Here is a 15762-nt window from a genome sequence, read left to right as displayed (position 1 = left end):
AAATTTGGATTTTCATGCTCTTTCCAAAAATACTACATCTAATTTTAATCGTTCTAGACTGTTTTAAATCAATTACCTACCTACACAAAAAATACAATCAGACCTACATTAGAATATTTGAAGGTGACAAGTTCATTGCTAAAATTTTCCACTATCTGGCCAGCTATTCTCAATGGTAAATTGATTATCACACAATTCCCACCATTTATATGTATTTGCGGAAAATGTTCAAGCCACTCTGCTATTATCGCCTATAATTACGAATAGGCATGATATCAATTTAAATATACACCTAAAATCAGACTATAACATTGGCAGGCCTTCGTATTCCTGCAGAGTTCAATCAAAAAAAAAATGTTTATTTGTCACAGGTGGGCCTAACAGGCTCATATTTACCAAGAGTTAATGATTGAATAATGATGTTATTGGATATTCTGTGCTTGTTCTCCATTTCAATATGTTTTTGTAATTCGCAAAATACTGGAGTAAGTTGAAAATAGAATTTCTATTCTATAGGTAAAAGTAGTCTATTTGTAGATATCAGGTATCCACTATCCACCTACATTTATGTACAAAAATATATTTTTTCTTAATATAAGACTATAATAACCATCCCAATTACATTTTCCTTCAGGGCGTAACATATTTAACAAGATGGAGAAAAATGGGCTTATGTGCTCCTTCAGAGGTGATTTCCTTTACAGGCGGTTCTACTTTATACGGAGTTCAAGAATATTGGAATGGAATAGTAAATGTAACACGTGATTTCACAGCTGATAAGGTAAATGAGACAATTATTTGCAAGCTGCATTCATGCAACTCTATCCACTCAAGTTGAGTAGGTATATAATATTTATTTCTGAAAATGATATTTTTGAATTATTTTTGTCTATTTTTCAGGGAATAGCCCAAATGGAAAAGTGTGGCGAAGGATATTACCCCTGTGAAAAATTTTTCAAACTGGAAGGAGGTAAACGAGTCTTTGAAAATTTACTCAATACACCTAATCAAGCATGGTCAACGCTTAGTAATGCAATCAATCCAAAAATCACGTCGTCTCGCTTTAAGAAAGTATGTAAAAAAATTATTATTCAAGTTATTCGTGATTGAGAAAAGCTAAAAGGGGAAAAAAAGAATTATAAGACTGTTTCTCCCAGATTTTCTCAACTAATTAGCCAGATTCGGTTCGAACAAATTTTGAAAGGGGAAGTTGAAGGTAAAAATGTTGAATTAAGTATTTTAAAATTTCCAAAAACGATGTTTTTATCCAATTATACAAAAATTCTAATTGTTCTATTGCAAGGTTAACATACCCAAATCAAAAATTCGCACTTTTTTCTTGTTGCCAATTTTTAAGTTTTTTTGGTGGGGATGGGGGAGGGGCTTTTGGCCAGTGAAAATAAAATTTGAAAAAAGAACAAAACATTCATTTTTGGACAATTTTTGAAGATTTAGAAAACTCACAATTTGCGAACTGCAAAAAAAAAGTTTTAATGCAAGAAGTTTTAGTGCCAAAATTTTGTGATTTTTTGGTAGATATTTTTAAATGAATTTCCACATCTTTTTTTTCCTATTTTGTGCTACATTATGAAATTTTGCGATGTTTTCGTTATTTCACACTTTTTCTAGCTGTATTGATTTGATATGTTCATTTTTATGAAACTAATTTTCCATTCTTAAAATTTTTTGAAAAATGTGTAGCAGAATTTGAATTTGCCCAAGTGAAGCGAGGGCAGAAGCTTCGAATTTCAGAAAATTATAATATTTTAAAAATATGAATAAGGCTTGAGCGAGGTGAGGGTCAAATCTCCCGAAAATTCACAATTTTTCATTTTTTTCAGGGCATAATTTTTGCATTTTCAAAAAGAACTAATTATGGCAAAAATCAAAAATGGTTTCCGAATTTTCTGCAAAAAATAGTGCATTTCTTGATGTTTTAGCAAAAGTTGCGACTTTCTGGCAGTTTTGTTTGGAATGCATTAGATTTTTTTTGGAAAATTTCAAGTAAAAAAACTTAAAAAAAAATTAAATTCAACCATCGTTATTGGTAAAATTATTGTTTATTTTCCAAGCGTATACACAACTTCTTCCCAACTTTTCTCCAACTTGCCCAATTTTTCTCAAAAATTTCCAATTTGTTCCCATTATTTCTCTGTCGGGGGGGGGGGGGGGGGAATAACGAAAAAGGATATAACAAATAGGGCGATTAATTTCTAATCGCTTCAAAAACGAACCTTTTCGTAACTCTATTTATTTTTCAATGACAACAATAACAAAAACTTTGGATTACTTCAGATAACGGGCCCCGTAGAATATAACTGAATTCACAAAGTTTAAATACAACGAAAACATAGCCAAATAATTATGATCGCAAATCTGTGACACTCCCGACGAAAAACGAATTTTTAAATTTAAAATAATAAGTAAAGGAGAAAAATTATGATGTTTCTAAGGGATAGAATTTGTTAATGGGACAGGTAAGTTTAGAATTTTTAGTTTCAACTATCGCCGACCTGATATTACCGTCCGTGCTAACATTAACATTAATTACTTTACCAACTTTCCACTCTCCTCTAGGACAAAATTTTTTATCACCTTCGATTAATACCATATCTCCTACTTTAGGAACTAAATCTACTACATTTTTCTTTTGTTTTATACTAATATTACATTCACGAAGACTAGTTAAATATTGAAATTTCCAAATGTTCCAAAATTGATTAATTATATCGTTAGATCTTTTCCATAAATTTACGATTACATCGGGTTTAATATTTTTAACATTATCGATATCCGGAATAAAATCGAATTTGGTATTCATCAAATCATTAGGTGTTAATACATTACTATCATTTTCACCGATGTAAACGATAGGGCGCGAATTAATTACAGAAGTTACTTCGTACAACATGGTTCTTAATTGATTTTTTGTTATTATATAATTAAAAATTGTTTTCTTTAGCAACATTTTCACTATACCAATTAACCTTTCTTAAAAACCGCCATGCCACGGGGCATATTCAGGCAACAGTTTCCATTCTATCGAATTATTTTTACAAAAATCTAATACATCATCATCAGAAATTATTATTTGTTGCCAAAGATTTTCAAAAGCCGACTTGGTTATTTTAAATTGCCGCACGTTATCACTTATCACAAATTTTGGAATAGTGCGTAACGCTATAAAATTATGAAAAGCGAGTAGGAATTCTTGAGTTGTCATATTCTCTAAAAGTTCTAAATGAATCGCACGTGTTATCATACAAACAAAAATACTAACAAATACTTTTTTCTGGACTGAGTTATCACTGACGTATAAAGGACCAAATGTGTGAATACCACAACAGGAAAATGGACTGCTTTGATTTACATGAAATTCAGGTAATGGAGGAATTGCCAGATATTTATAAGGACCACCATCGTAGTATTTGCAGTTAGAACATTTTTTTAGAACATAGTACACCGTCGATCTACCTTTCGGAATCCAGAAATTTTTTCTCAATTCAGAGAGAGTATGCGAAGCGCTGACATGATAGTTATCAATATGAATTTTTTCAATTAATAAACAAGTGAAGAATTCTTTCTCAGGTAGAAGTATTGGAAACTTTGCATTATCGTCGAGACATGATTCAACCACGCTCTGCTACCATAACAAAAAAGGATATAATACCCCCTCCCCTTCCATCCAGCACGTCTCTGTCTTTCGATAATTTAATTTTAAATTTCCTTGAAAAATGTGGCTATCTATCAAATCTATAGAACCTGAAAATTTGATTGAAAAGGAGGTGTGGAGGGATGAGTTTTTTATTTTTCAAATTTTTGTTGGAATCTGACATGAGTGGGCTTGAGTTCAATTTTTTTTCAAATTTTGATTCAACGAGTTAAATAATTAAATTAGGTACTTAACTAATAATTATAGTATTCGATAAGGTATAATTATTGAAATTATCATTGATGAAAATTTAAATTTTGTTCTAGGGTATTTACACAATCACTAACGCGACATTGGATATTGAAAAAGCAATGCTTGTGATGCCAGAATTCCCCAAATATTATTGGAAATTAACGGGGAATTGTTCGGAAAAAGGCGTACCTTTGTTTTGTTTTGAGTCAGAATTTCATGTTTTTAAATACACTCAACATGACAGAAAAAGAAACGGCTGAGCGAATTTTCCTATCGAATATTACAATCAACTTATTTTTTGTGCAATTTGTTTGTTTTTGTATAAATTGAAATATTCATCCCCAAATACTACACCACTGACGAGATTTGAGAACCACTTTTTTTTCTTTTTCTGTTCACCAAGTTTCCTTCTTTTATTTTTCCACCTCAAAAATATCCATATACCAGAAATAGTTAAGTACATAATGAATTCGCGTAGGTAAAAAAATTCAAGCACACCGATAATCGCGGTTAAATATACACGGACGACATTTTGTTTTCATTTTCGTCCTTTGTGTACCCACCACGTATTCTTTATAAGTCACGAAAATTCGTAATCACAACAGTGGGTTATTAACTCTTGGGCGACTTAATGCCACGAATGTAACTAGCATGTTTACACTTCGAGTTACCATGGTTTAGCATTATAAACCATAAAGTGCCTATTAGCTATGTACCTTACCTTCTGGCTTCCATAATGAACCTATACACAATGAGGTAGGTAAATTTTCATTCGATTTAACTGGTTCAATTTTCAATTGTTGTGAAAATTACCCGTGTATTTTAAACAATCGAATTATCTATTCATCGATCTTCTACACTCTCCAAGGCCCCAAAAAATATCATCAAGGTATTTCATTAGGTATTTTCAAAGACGACGACAAAAAAAACGAGTACGAACCATAAGTTTCAAATAAAAAATTAAAAATCATTGCCAATGAATGCGTTCAAATTACCTACCAAAACAGTGATACCAATCGTACCTACCTATGTAATTAACCTGTTGTTTTGCGTTGCTTCTCTACTAACATACCTATACGCGATGATAATATCAAATACGGTAGCGTATTCGTGTGTACGCATTTAATTATCGTCGAAAATGAACCTACCGCCGATGTGTACTAATTTCACGATTTTAATCAAAAAAATAAAATATTCTCTCGAAAAGCGTAACTCATATAAAGAGAGCTTGAACTACTTATCCCTTCGATGGTTGAATTCTAACGTTATGAAATTTACCTTTAGTTTACTCTGTTTGACTTTTTCATTTTACGGTTACATCGGTCAACAAATCGGGGTAAGTGGATTAGGTATATTTTGTGTAATAAAAATTCACTCCGGATTGGATTGATTTTTTTCACATTTCGATTGGTAGAATGTCGTATATATTACGAGATGGCACTCGATCGATGTTTGTGATCGGTTTACTCCAGTTACTGTGAATGGTTCGTCTACATTGTATCAGACTTTGGAAGTATGGAATGGGGTTGTGAATGTGTCCAAGGATTTGGTCCTGGAAAAGGTAGATATCTAGATTCTAGATGTATGTTTTTTGAAGAAAAAAAAAACCTATCACAATCAGCTGTATGTACAATTTTATGTGCAGGTTGTGTTTCTCATGCAGAAATGTGGCGATGGATTTTTCGCTTGTGAAAAGTATATTACGATTAAATTCGATAAGAAAAACGTGAGGGATTTTATACTCGCCAAAGATAAAGGATGGGCATCGCTATGGGGAGCTATCAGTCCTCAGCCAAAGTTACCTATGATTCATAAAGTAAGTAAAATTATTTGATCTGATCAGGGCTGGTCAAATTTATTTAGATCTGAGTAGATTCAATCAGGTCTCCCTTATTTAATCTCATCAGATCTACTCCGATTAAAACAGTGATCTTGGCCAGATCTGATTTGATCCAATTATTTTTCACTTGGAAGTGGTCAGATCAGAATGGATCATCAGATCTAGTCAAATCTGATTACATCTGATCAGAGCTGTTTAAATTAATCTATTGAAGTGATGAGTGAAGATCAGAAATCAGCGATGATCAGAACTTCCACTATGACCAGATTCTGATTAGGTACATCTGTAAGATCAAATTGGATCCACAGAATGTTTGAATCAGATCTAAGCTCATCAATTTTTTTTTCTTTTTGTACCCTATTCAACTTATTTTTCAACTTGTTTAATTTTGTGTATCTACAGGGTTTATATACCATCACCAACGCCACTTTCGATGTCAATTTAATGGTTGCTTTTATACCAGAATTAGTCGATCACAGTTGGAAAATCAGTTCGACCATATTCGATAAGAACAACATTGAACAAGGATGCGCTGAAGTACAATTTTACATCGTCAAATACACTCTTCGTGATCGCAAATCAAAGCGAAAAAATCCAAGTTCCAAATAAAAATACAGAATATGTAAAATCATTGTTTCTGAATTTTCAATTTAAAAAAAAATTGAAACCTTGAAGATCTAATAGAATGATAGAATCCAATCAAGTCTGAACAGATCTGAACCCATAAAAAAAACGTTGATAAAAATCGGATCCAAGGAATGTTCAAATTCAATATGATTTAACCACAATCAACTGATTCAAATCACATCACTTTTTGCTGAGTATGTAATGGTAAATGATTTTATCCAGTCAAATATTTAGCCAACAAGAAAAAAATCTTATCTGATGAGGTCTGAATGAATCCATTTGATCAAAACTCTGATTTGATCAGATTTGATTAGATAAAAGTGGATTAAGGAAATGTACAGATCTGATCTGATGTGATAAAACCAGTCTGATCAAACTTAAGCAGCTCTAATCCGACCAATTAAACCTCATCAAATGTGATACGAGTAGATAGATGATCTGATTCTCAAAAACAATCAATTTCTTGCTCTGACCAGATCTGATTTTTTCCATTTTTCTCCTTAATTATGTCACAAAAGAGCCCATAATCATACCTCCTGAACCCATTTGAAATGAAAGTTTTGATCAGGAGAAAGTGATTCGACCTGAACAAGTCAGATCAGATCTATTCAAATCTGGTCAGATACAATCCGATATCCTCTACTGCATCTGATGAGATACACAAGCAGATCTGATGGATCCAGGAAATGTCCAGATCTGATCAGCTCTGATTATGATTCAATTCGGTCTCCCCTATTGAATCTGATCAGGTCTGAGCCAATCAAATCTGGTCAAAACTTTGATCCGACCAAGTCAGGAGGTCTGATTAAGTAAAATTGGGTTCAGAAAAATCACCGGATCCGATCCAATTCAATTATGATATCTCAGCAGAAAATGACTGATCTGATGAAAACCAGGACATTCCATGGCCCCAATCTGGGGTTGATGTTCAATGCAATTTAAAATGGGATGTACACATCACTAATAAATTAACCAGTCGTTTGTCATCTATAAACTTTTTACTCTTTCAGCTACGCCAAATTACAAATCAAAAAACTCTCAGACTTGTATATTTTGGACTATTCTACTCCACAATGGCCTATGGGGTAGTTTTTTGGGGAGGTAATGCATCTTATGTCAAGCAAATACTCACACCACAAAAACGTGTGATAAGAACAATTTATAAACTACCTCTAAGACAAACATGCAGACCCACCTTTGTTGATAATAAAATTCTCACTACAATATCACAATATATTCTGGATATATCTCTCATGGTTTATACTGGGGTTATAACCTTTCCAAAAATTACACATCCATACAGTACCAGATCACGAGGTAACCTCAGAACTCCCCACCACCGCACAAAACTTCTTCAGAGTAGCACTGTATCATCTGCTGCAAAAGTATATAATCGGATTCCAGGGAGTGTAAAAAACCAGCCAACTGCAAAAAAATTCAAACATGTCCTGAAAGAATGGCTGATAACTAGGGCTTATTATACCATGGAAGAATATCTCAGCTCCCCGGATCAATAAGAGTTCAAATTTTTTGAAATAACCTGGAGTAGATTTTATGTACCCATAGTTTTAAATCTTCATCTTTCATGTTTTAATCAAGTTTTTTATCCTATATTTTAAAGCTGAAATTTGTATTCTATGTACTTACATGCTTAACTTGATACGATGGCAGCAATGCTGCCGCATGTATCTCAAATAAAGAATTTGAATTTGAATTTGACTAAATCCAACCAGATCAGGCAAGATCATCAGATTAAATTCATTCAAATCAGATCGGATCTGGACGAACCTCAATATTAGATTATTTTGTTCAGACCAATATTAGATCTGTACAATCCTTTGATCCAAGATGATCTAATCATATTTAATCAGATTAGAGTTCTGATCGGATTAGATCTGTTCAGACCCTATCAGATCAGATCAGATCACAAAAAATAGGTAATTTACAAAAACGAATTTATCCAAAAAATAAACAATTTTCAAATTTTCAATTGCTCAGTACCCGCGTAGCGCTGACAAGATCGTCAGTGGCCTCGACAAAAGTATCCACATGATTTTACGTTATTGTTGATTGAAAGTCGGAACATTATCCACAAAGGGGTTAATCTAACTAAATTTATGATAGGTAATTGATTAAAAATTGACATTATTTTCAAAAATTATGATGGAAATGCTGATGGTCATCATTGCTGTCTACATTTGTATCTACAGTCATGTGCAAGGTTTTGATATATTGTAGATACCTTTGTAAACCTTCTAATCAATATCGAAATTCAGGTCGCGGTCGTCTGGTTGATCCAAACTTGATGTCGACTATAAGATCGACAAAAGCATCTGCAAAATTTTGATCTTGTATAGTTACTTTTGTCGATCTAATAATTGTCATCAACTTTGGCATCAGCAAGACAACCTGAATTTCAATATCGATTAGAGGGTCTACAAAAGTGTCTACAAAATGTTGTCATCAAATAGATACTTCTGTAGATCTTGTAATCAACATCAACCATCTGGTTAATATTGATGAGGAAATTGATGCCAATTACAAGATCTATAAAATATTTTTAGAAATTTTGAAGTGTTGCTGACGCATTTGTCGATGTCTGAGACAACAACACAATAAGACAAATTTTCCAAGTCCAAAATAAGATGGACTGGATATTCTTTTAAGGCGTCTGCACTCAACAGCGGCAATGGTGTAGTGGTTAGAGAACATGACAGAAGCAAGTAGGACAGCGGTGACCTGGGTTCGATCCCTACCCAAGGCAAGTTTTTTTCTTTCAGAAAAAATTTTTAGGGTGAAATATTTTTGAGAAAAACGTTACTTGAATCAAAAAAAGAGTTTTGGGCACATTTCGCACATTTTCAATCAAAATTTGTGTATGTGCATCTAAAAAGGTCCCACATTGTCGGTATGGAGTTATGAGCAGGGTGGTATACTAGACCAAATTTCTAGTCGAATGAGACTTCACGGAGCCTTCCAAGTCCAAATCTTGCTGATACATATATGTGACTTTGAAGTTGAACTTTCAAAAAAACATATTTTGAGAAAAATGAGCTTAAAGTTTTTGCGAAAATTTTCCTCTTTTAGATCGCTTTTTTACCATTTTAACACGAAAAACGCAACAATATAGCACGGATCATGTTAAACAGCTGTCTCTTACATCTAACCAGTCATGTTGCTAGGCAACGTTGTGCAAAGCGAAGCTAGAGTGGTAACACTGGCGCCTGCGCGAGTATTAGACTGGCTTCGCGATGGCAGGAAGGGAGTGTACAGGGTTCACATTTCGTTTCATGGAATACGAACGGAAGGTCGAAGCGACTTGCGGTTTGCAGCATTTGAAACTTGAAAGAGCAAGGTTGACTCTATCAGAAACATTAAAAATCCCAAAAACGTATCATTTGACTTTCCTACGTAAAAACTTCCATAACTCCAAAACTAAAATCGACAAAGTGGGACCTTCTTAGATGCACGTACACATTTTAGTTCTTTTACATTTGAAAAAATGACACCAATGTGGGGACCTTGTCGAGACAAAAAATGAAGGGAGACGACAGTCGATTATGATATCAACTTCTCACTCGCCATGTATCGACATTGGTGTCAACAAATGTCGTGTTGACAAGTGACAGATTAGAGATCCCATCTTTTCCATCGACTTTGGCATTGCTTGTGCTACGCGGGTAGAAGATTAAAAATGGTATTGGATTTTGACGGTAATCACTTAGATCAGAGCAGAATCTCAAATGTCTATGTTTAAAAATGTCTGTATAGGTAAATTAGCTAAGATTAATAACAAGTACATTTTAATGTTTTCATTTGAGTGTACATACATAAATAAACTGAATCAAAACAGAAATAATTTCTGATACTTAGATACAAAAGTTGTTCTGATGAAACAAATAGCCAAAAAATATTACTAGTGTTCGTGATATTCCCGACGCAAAATTGAATGAAAATTACAATTTAGGAAGTTTCCAATGGATAAAGCTTATTAATAGGACAAGTAAGTTTAAATTTTTCAGTTTCTACTATTACCAATCTAACTTTACCATCCGAGCTTACATTCATATCAAGTATTTTTCCTACTTTCCATTCACCCCTTGGAGTAAACTTTTTCTCACCTTCAACTAAGACTACTGACATCACCAATTTTAGGAATAACATTGAATCCCTTTTTCTTCACAATATAATTAGGTATTTCTTTCATTCTTTCACATAAATTTGAAAGATACTGGTGACGCCAATGATACCAAAACTCATCCAGTAACCTATATTTGATCTTTTCCATAACGCGGCAATATCAATATTATTCTTTGAGTCGATATTTGGTAAAGAAACAAATCTTAAATTTAAGAGATCATTAGGAGAAATTACATTCCTATCTTCCTCACTAAGATAACTACACTAAAGGTCGTGAATTTAATACGAAAACGATTTCAGCTGAAACCATTTGCATTTGTGTGTAAGATAACAACACCCTCCAGGGGCACTTCCGGAGCTGAAAATTTTTTGTGGTTAGTTTTCAACTCACAAAATGAAGGTCTGTGCTGAATTTGGTCAAAATCTGCCCACTTTTTTACAAACATGAAGAATAAAAAAAACTTTGCTAATACTCCTTTGATTTTTAGGGTTGACAAACCACTTTACATGTTCAAAGTGTGGGTTGTTCCTTTACCAAGCAAATTATTCAAAAAAAAAAGGTTACTGAACACCCTGTATTACCTGCTTTTAGCCCAGGGAAAATTCGACGCGTTACACATCAAACAAAAAAATATTATTTTATAGTTAAGTATTAACATTAAACTTCCAAATTAATATTCAGCCACCTTGAAACACCAGTCAATTATAATTCTCCATCACACCCTGGATATTAACAATATCATGGAGTGATCGTGTCAATGTCGACCAAAAACCTCTAACACGAATTAGGTACGTAATTTTTAATCTCAGTAATGTAAACAAATTAAACCTGCACAACGTGCACCGACCTCATATAAAAACGAATAAGCTGAAAACGCAGGTCTAGGTACCTACCCACTACACGCAAAAGTGAAACAAAATTTTCATTGAAGAGCAATTAAATTGGTAAAATGGCTCTTTCGTTTGAATTTGTTGGCCTTACGTCACGAAATAAGGCGAAAACAGTAATTCCTCGATGAATAATTTATAAGTAGGTATACCTGCGAAAGAAAAGCTCGTATTGTATAAGTATCTATGTTCAAGTTGCAAAATGCTCAACCCACCCAAAAAAAGATGGGGAAAAACAATGAGAAGCTATTTGTTTTTATTTATTAATTCTCTCGTTATAATGACGAGTTGCTGGTCGGTGATAAAACATAAATGGCTACTGCTATAATTAAGAATATTTTTTTTAACTCAACAAACTCGTCTACTTTTTCATTATTTAAACTGAGCCAATCGATCCGTGTACAGCAAAACAACGTGTATTTTTTTATTTTTTCTGGTTGATGAAGGAGAAACAAAAACCTAAAACTATAGCATTCGAGACTTATAAAAGTTATTTCCCTCATGAGAATGGAATATAAGGGGCACGAATGCAACCAACCAACGTTTCGTATTACTCGTTTGGTTGTATATATTTATCCTCTACGCTGTATCTTGACGCTCTGTGTGTAATCTATCATCGCTAATGTAATCGAAAATGTCGATAGATTTGCACGTAGGTTGATTGTAGTATGCTGCAGAAGCCTTTGCCTTTCACTTGAAAATGCATTGGCGTGAAAACAGCTCCACTTATCTTACGAGTTTTAATCTTAAAGACGTGAAAATAGGTAAATGCTTTTGTACTATAACATAGCCTACGAGACGTTCGATTTTCAACCAAATAATAGGCACATTTGAACTCGTTCATTCAAATTCAACGAGCTCGAGAAGGTTGTAAGTAGATCTATAGATATCTCATCGTACATACGAGATACCTGAGATGTAAAATTTCAAATTTTTTACTCGCTCTTGAAAGTACATCGAGGCACATGCGACCCAGTTGGCGTATTTTTATCGATTTCCATCAACGTTGGTAGGAACGTAGAACACGCTGTAGATGTGTACCTAGCTATATACTAATACACACAGAGTTGTGAAAATATTTGAGGTCCGTTTGCAGTTACGAGTGGAATTTTTTTTCACCCCTTTCGGTCATGAAAATGGTAACGATAGCGTATATTTTAGCCGAAATCCATACACACGAAACGCTCTAAAGCTTTGTTGTAGTAACCTGGAAAATATCTGGTACTTGAAAAATATTGATTTTGCCAGCTCGTGAGATACACTTTCGAGTTCGGGGTACGCGTAAAACAGAACAGCCGGAGCAGTTTTGGAATTTTAGACTGTTTTAAATATATCGCTGCGCTATGCTATGGTGTTAAGTCGTGGCAAGGTCGCGAATGTACTCTACTCTTCATATAGCTGTCTTAGACTGGAATTTTTTTTTTTTTGATGAAATTTCGCGTGTTTAATCGTTGAAGAAAAATTTTGCACAATTTGTCACTCTTTTTAAGTCTTTCTTTTTTTTCTCTCTCTCTCTACTGTACACGTGAAAGACTTTCAAAAGAAATAAATTACTCGACTGTAATACGCTCGTATACGTGACTTGAGCGAGCCGAATTTTAATGCATGAAAGCATATCGATGTAGGGGAGCACTGTGAGCAGAGACAAGATTTCCAATGAATTCGCCGAAATTACGAGGGCGTGAATTTTCATTCCTCTATAAACGGACCAGGGCAGGGAGAGCGAGACGTACGAGAAATATTTTTTATGGCGAGCGTGCTCAAATTTTAGCCGAGCTGTGTAGTTTTTTAAAACTCGAAACGCTGCTGGGTAATGACTCGTTGTAAATTAAATGTAATATTTTTACAAGGGTTTGTATGTGTTTTTGAATAGTTTAAACTGAAATATAATAACGCATTATATATATACTTATGTAGGATAACGTTGAAATTTTACTCGGTGTATAATTTGTACGGCTAAATGAGATTTTTATTGGGGGAAAATTCAATGCGAAATGCTGGACGTTAATTTTGGTAGGTTTTTTATGTTTCGTTAATTGGTAATGTGCGGAAGTTTATTCGGATTTGTTGAAACTGGAATTTGATGGGTAGGGATTATCGAAATTATTTGAATTATGAATTTTACAGATATTGAAATTCATTTTTTTTAGGGATGCTTTAGATGAGAAAATGTCTAAATATTTTTAATCAAAAAAACTTGACTAATTTTGGGAGCAGTGCATAAAAATTACGTTGCATCCCTGATAATTTCAAAACCCCCCACCCCTCACCTCTTGACTAATCTAAAATTAAATCGCGTCGAGAGGTTCCCAAAATCTCAAAAAATTAGGTACCTATTTCATTTTTTTTTCAGCAGTTGATAATTTTCTTCAGTCTGATTTGCTCAAATTTCAAAAAAAAAAAAACAAAAAAAACTGTGGGCATTAAAATTCACATTACTCAGGTACTCTTTATAATGTGTGTTTTCCACGTGATAATTTATCCTCGCGGAGGTAACCTTGCTATTGTTATTCGAATCACGAGAACTGTGTCATTTCCATTTAGGCAGGTACCTGGTTAACGACTCTTATCCCTTCGACGAGATAAACAGGCAACTCGATTTACATTTGTCGATAGATTATAGCTGGCACTTCAGCCCATTCGAGATATCTACCTGCCCTAAGTTAAGTGTGTTTGGCATTTTTTTTACACTTGAGAGAAATGGAATTCGAATTGATTGTTGGAAATGGCGTTGATATGTACCGAAATTTCGAGATTTCAATACCTATATGTAAAACAGCTATGATGAAAATTAAAGCGTGACTTATTTTTGTAGTGTTTAGGTATTGAAATTAACAAAATGTGAGGAGGTGATTCCACGTTTGGAATGGTTTAAGCTGCTATTATGTGCATTTTTGAGATACCTACTTGAGAACTAATTGTTTCTTTTTCATGTAGAATAGGATTGAAACTACCAAAAACTTCCCTCGGTTCCTCAAACAAAGTTGGTTCCTTTATAGAGACTCTCAAAATTGTGAAAATACGTTCCACAAAAAAAAAATAGAAAATTGAAGTTGGTAGAATTTTTTGAAAATTTTGCATTTCTGGTAAAAATCTGTCTATAAATAACCAATATTTATAAATACCCCCTCCTCCCTTTCTTAGGTTCCCAATGATGGTCGTTTTTTGTAAAAGTCCCTGAAATTCAAAAAAATAAAGTCTTTTTTAAAAAAATGTATTCTTCATAATATATGGACCTGCTTTGACTGATTTGATTTTGATAATATCTGATCAGATTTAGACAGTCTTGGATCCAATTTAATGTGATCAGATCTAACTAGATTCAGACAGGAACCTGTCAGAACAGAAATTCAATATGCCAGGGGAAAATGATGGGATCTGACAGGGTCGAAATAGATCTAATCCTATCAACACTCATATCTGATTATGTGCATCTGATCATGGGTCCGGCAAATGTCTTGATCAATTTCCGAATCTGATCTGATCAAACTTAAGTCTAAATTAATTCAATCAAATGTGTCTAATCAAACAATTCCAAACTGATTCAGTAAGATAACCCAACATACAATCAGACCTGATCTTATCACCTATTCAGAGCAGCTCACATTCAACATGCCTATCTTCTTACTACACCTATTTCCCAGTTTACCTACTTATTTAAACTGTTAATTCCTTGCATAAAATCCCATTTTTCCCACTGTAGATGTCACATAATATTCTATTTATGGCGCCCAACGTGGGGCTCGAGGGAGGTTCCTTGAGTTTTTAACCTACTCAAAATTCTTTTTTATTTCGTGTTCAAAAACATATTTGGGTCATGGGTTCAAGCCGAATTAAAGGTATTTCAGAATCCAAGCCAGCCTTATCGGATCTGATTAATTTTCTTTGAGTAGATACAATTTTATTTTTTCAGATAAGTGTACGCCAAATCAGATCAGCTCAGGTATAGCCAAATCATTGATCTAATACGTAGTATCTTATCTTTTCTCCATCAGACCAAGAAAAAACAATTGGATCTTATCAGAACAGTTCAGAGCTGGCTAATTAAGTTATGATCGCATGATTAGACCAGTTTAGAACACTTTGATAGGATCTGATTTTGATTAGCTCAAATCAGATCAGTGCATTCTAACTATAGTCTCAGCATGACTCTGATCTGATTGGAAAATTGGGCGTTTCTAATAACTGATAGAAAAATGTGGAATTTGTATCCAACAATTTTCATGTGGAAGTTTGAAAAATATTACTCATGATGCAAGCAAGAGAAAAATGACTGAACCTAATCAGACCAGGCAACTAATTGCATCTGAGCAGATCTGATTGGATATGTACTTATTATCTGAACACACCAGATTGATTAGAT

General features: G+C 33.7%; 2 protein-coding genes across 12 annotated transcripts in view; one reads left to right on the top strand and one right to left on the bottom strand.

Moving 5' to 3' along the window:
• Window positions 1-15762, bottom strand: part of PMCA (plasma membrane calcium-transporting ATPase 3) — a 246445-nt gene that overhangs the window by 116708 nt on the left and 113975 nt on the right. The window lies entirely within an intron of this gene.
• LOC135844385 (uncharacterized) lies at window positions 356-4321 on the top strand. Its single transcript, XM_065362554.1, has 4 exons — window positions 356-485; window positions 635-781; window positions 901-1071; window positions 3979-4321. Exons 1-4 carry the CDS (start codon window positions 417-419, stop codon window positions 4162-4164), a joined length of 573 nt encoding a protein of 190 aa, XP_065218626.1. The 5' UTR covers window positions 356-416; the 3' UTR covers window positions 4165-4321.

Source organism: Planococcus citri, chromosome 4 (genome assembly GCF_950023065.1).
Source record: "Planococcus citri chromosome 4, ihPlaCitr1.1, whole genome shotgun sequence".
Lineage (NCBI taxonomy): Eukaryota > Metazoa > Arthropoda > Insecta > Hemiptera > Pseudococcidae > Planococcus > Planococcus citri.
Note: the sequence above shows the minus strand (reverse complement) of the source record. Positions and strands in the feature narration are given on the sequence as shown.

Excerpts from the sequence above, each read along its gene's own strand:
- LOC135844385 (XM_065362554.1), top strand. The coding sequence starts at position 417 with ATGATGTTATTGGATATTCTGTGCTTGTTCTCCATTTCAATATGTTTT. Across the intron at positions 782-900 it reads GTGATTTCACAGCTGATAAG|GGAATAGCCCAAATGGAAAA; the intron begins GTAAATGAGACA and ends TCTATTTTTCAG. Across the intron at positions 1,072-3,978 it reads CGTCGTCTCGCTTTAAGAAA|GGTATTTACACAATCACTAA; the intron begins GTATGTAAAAAA and ends ATTTTGTTCTAG.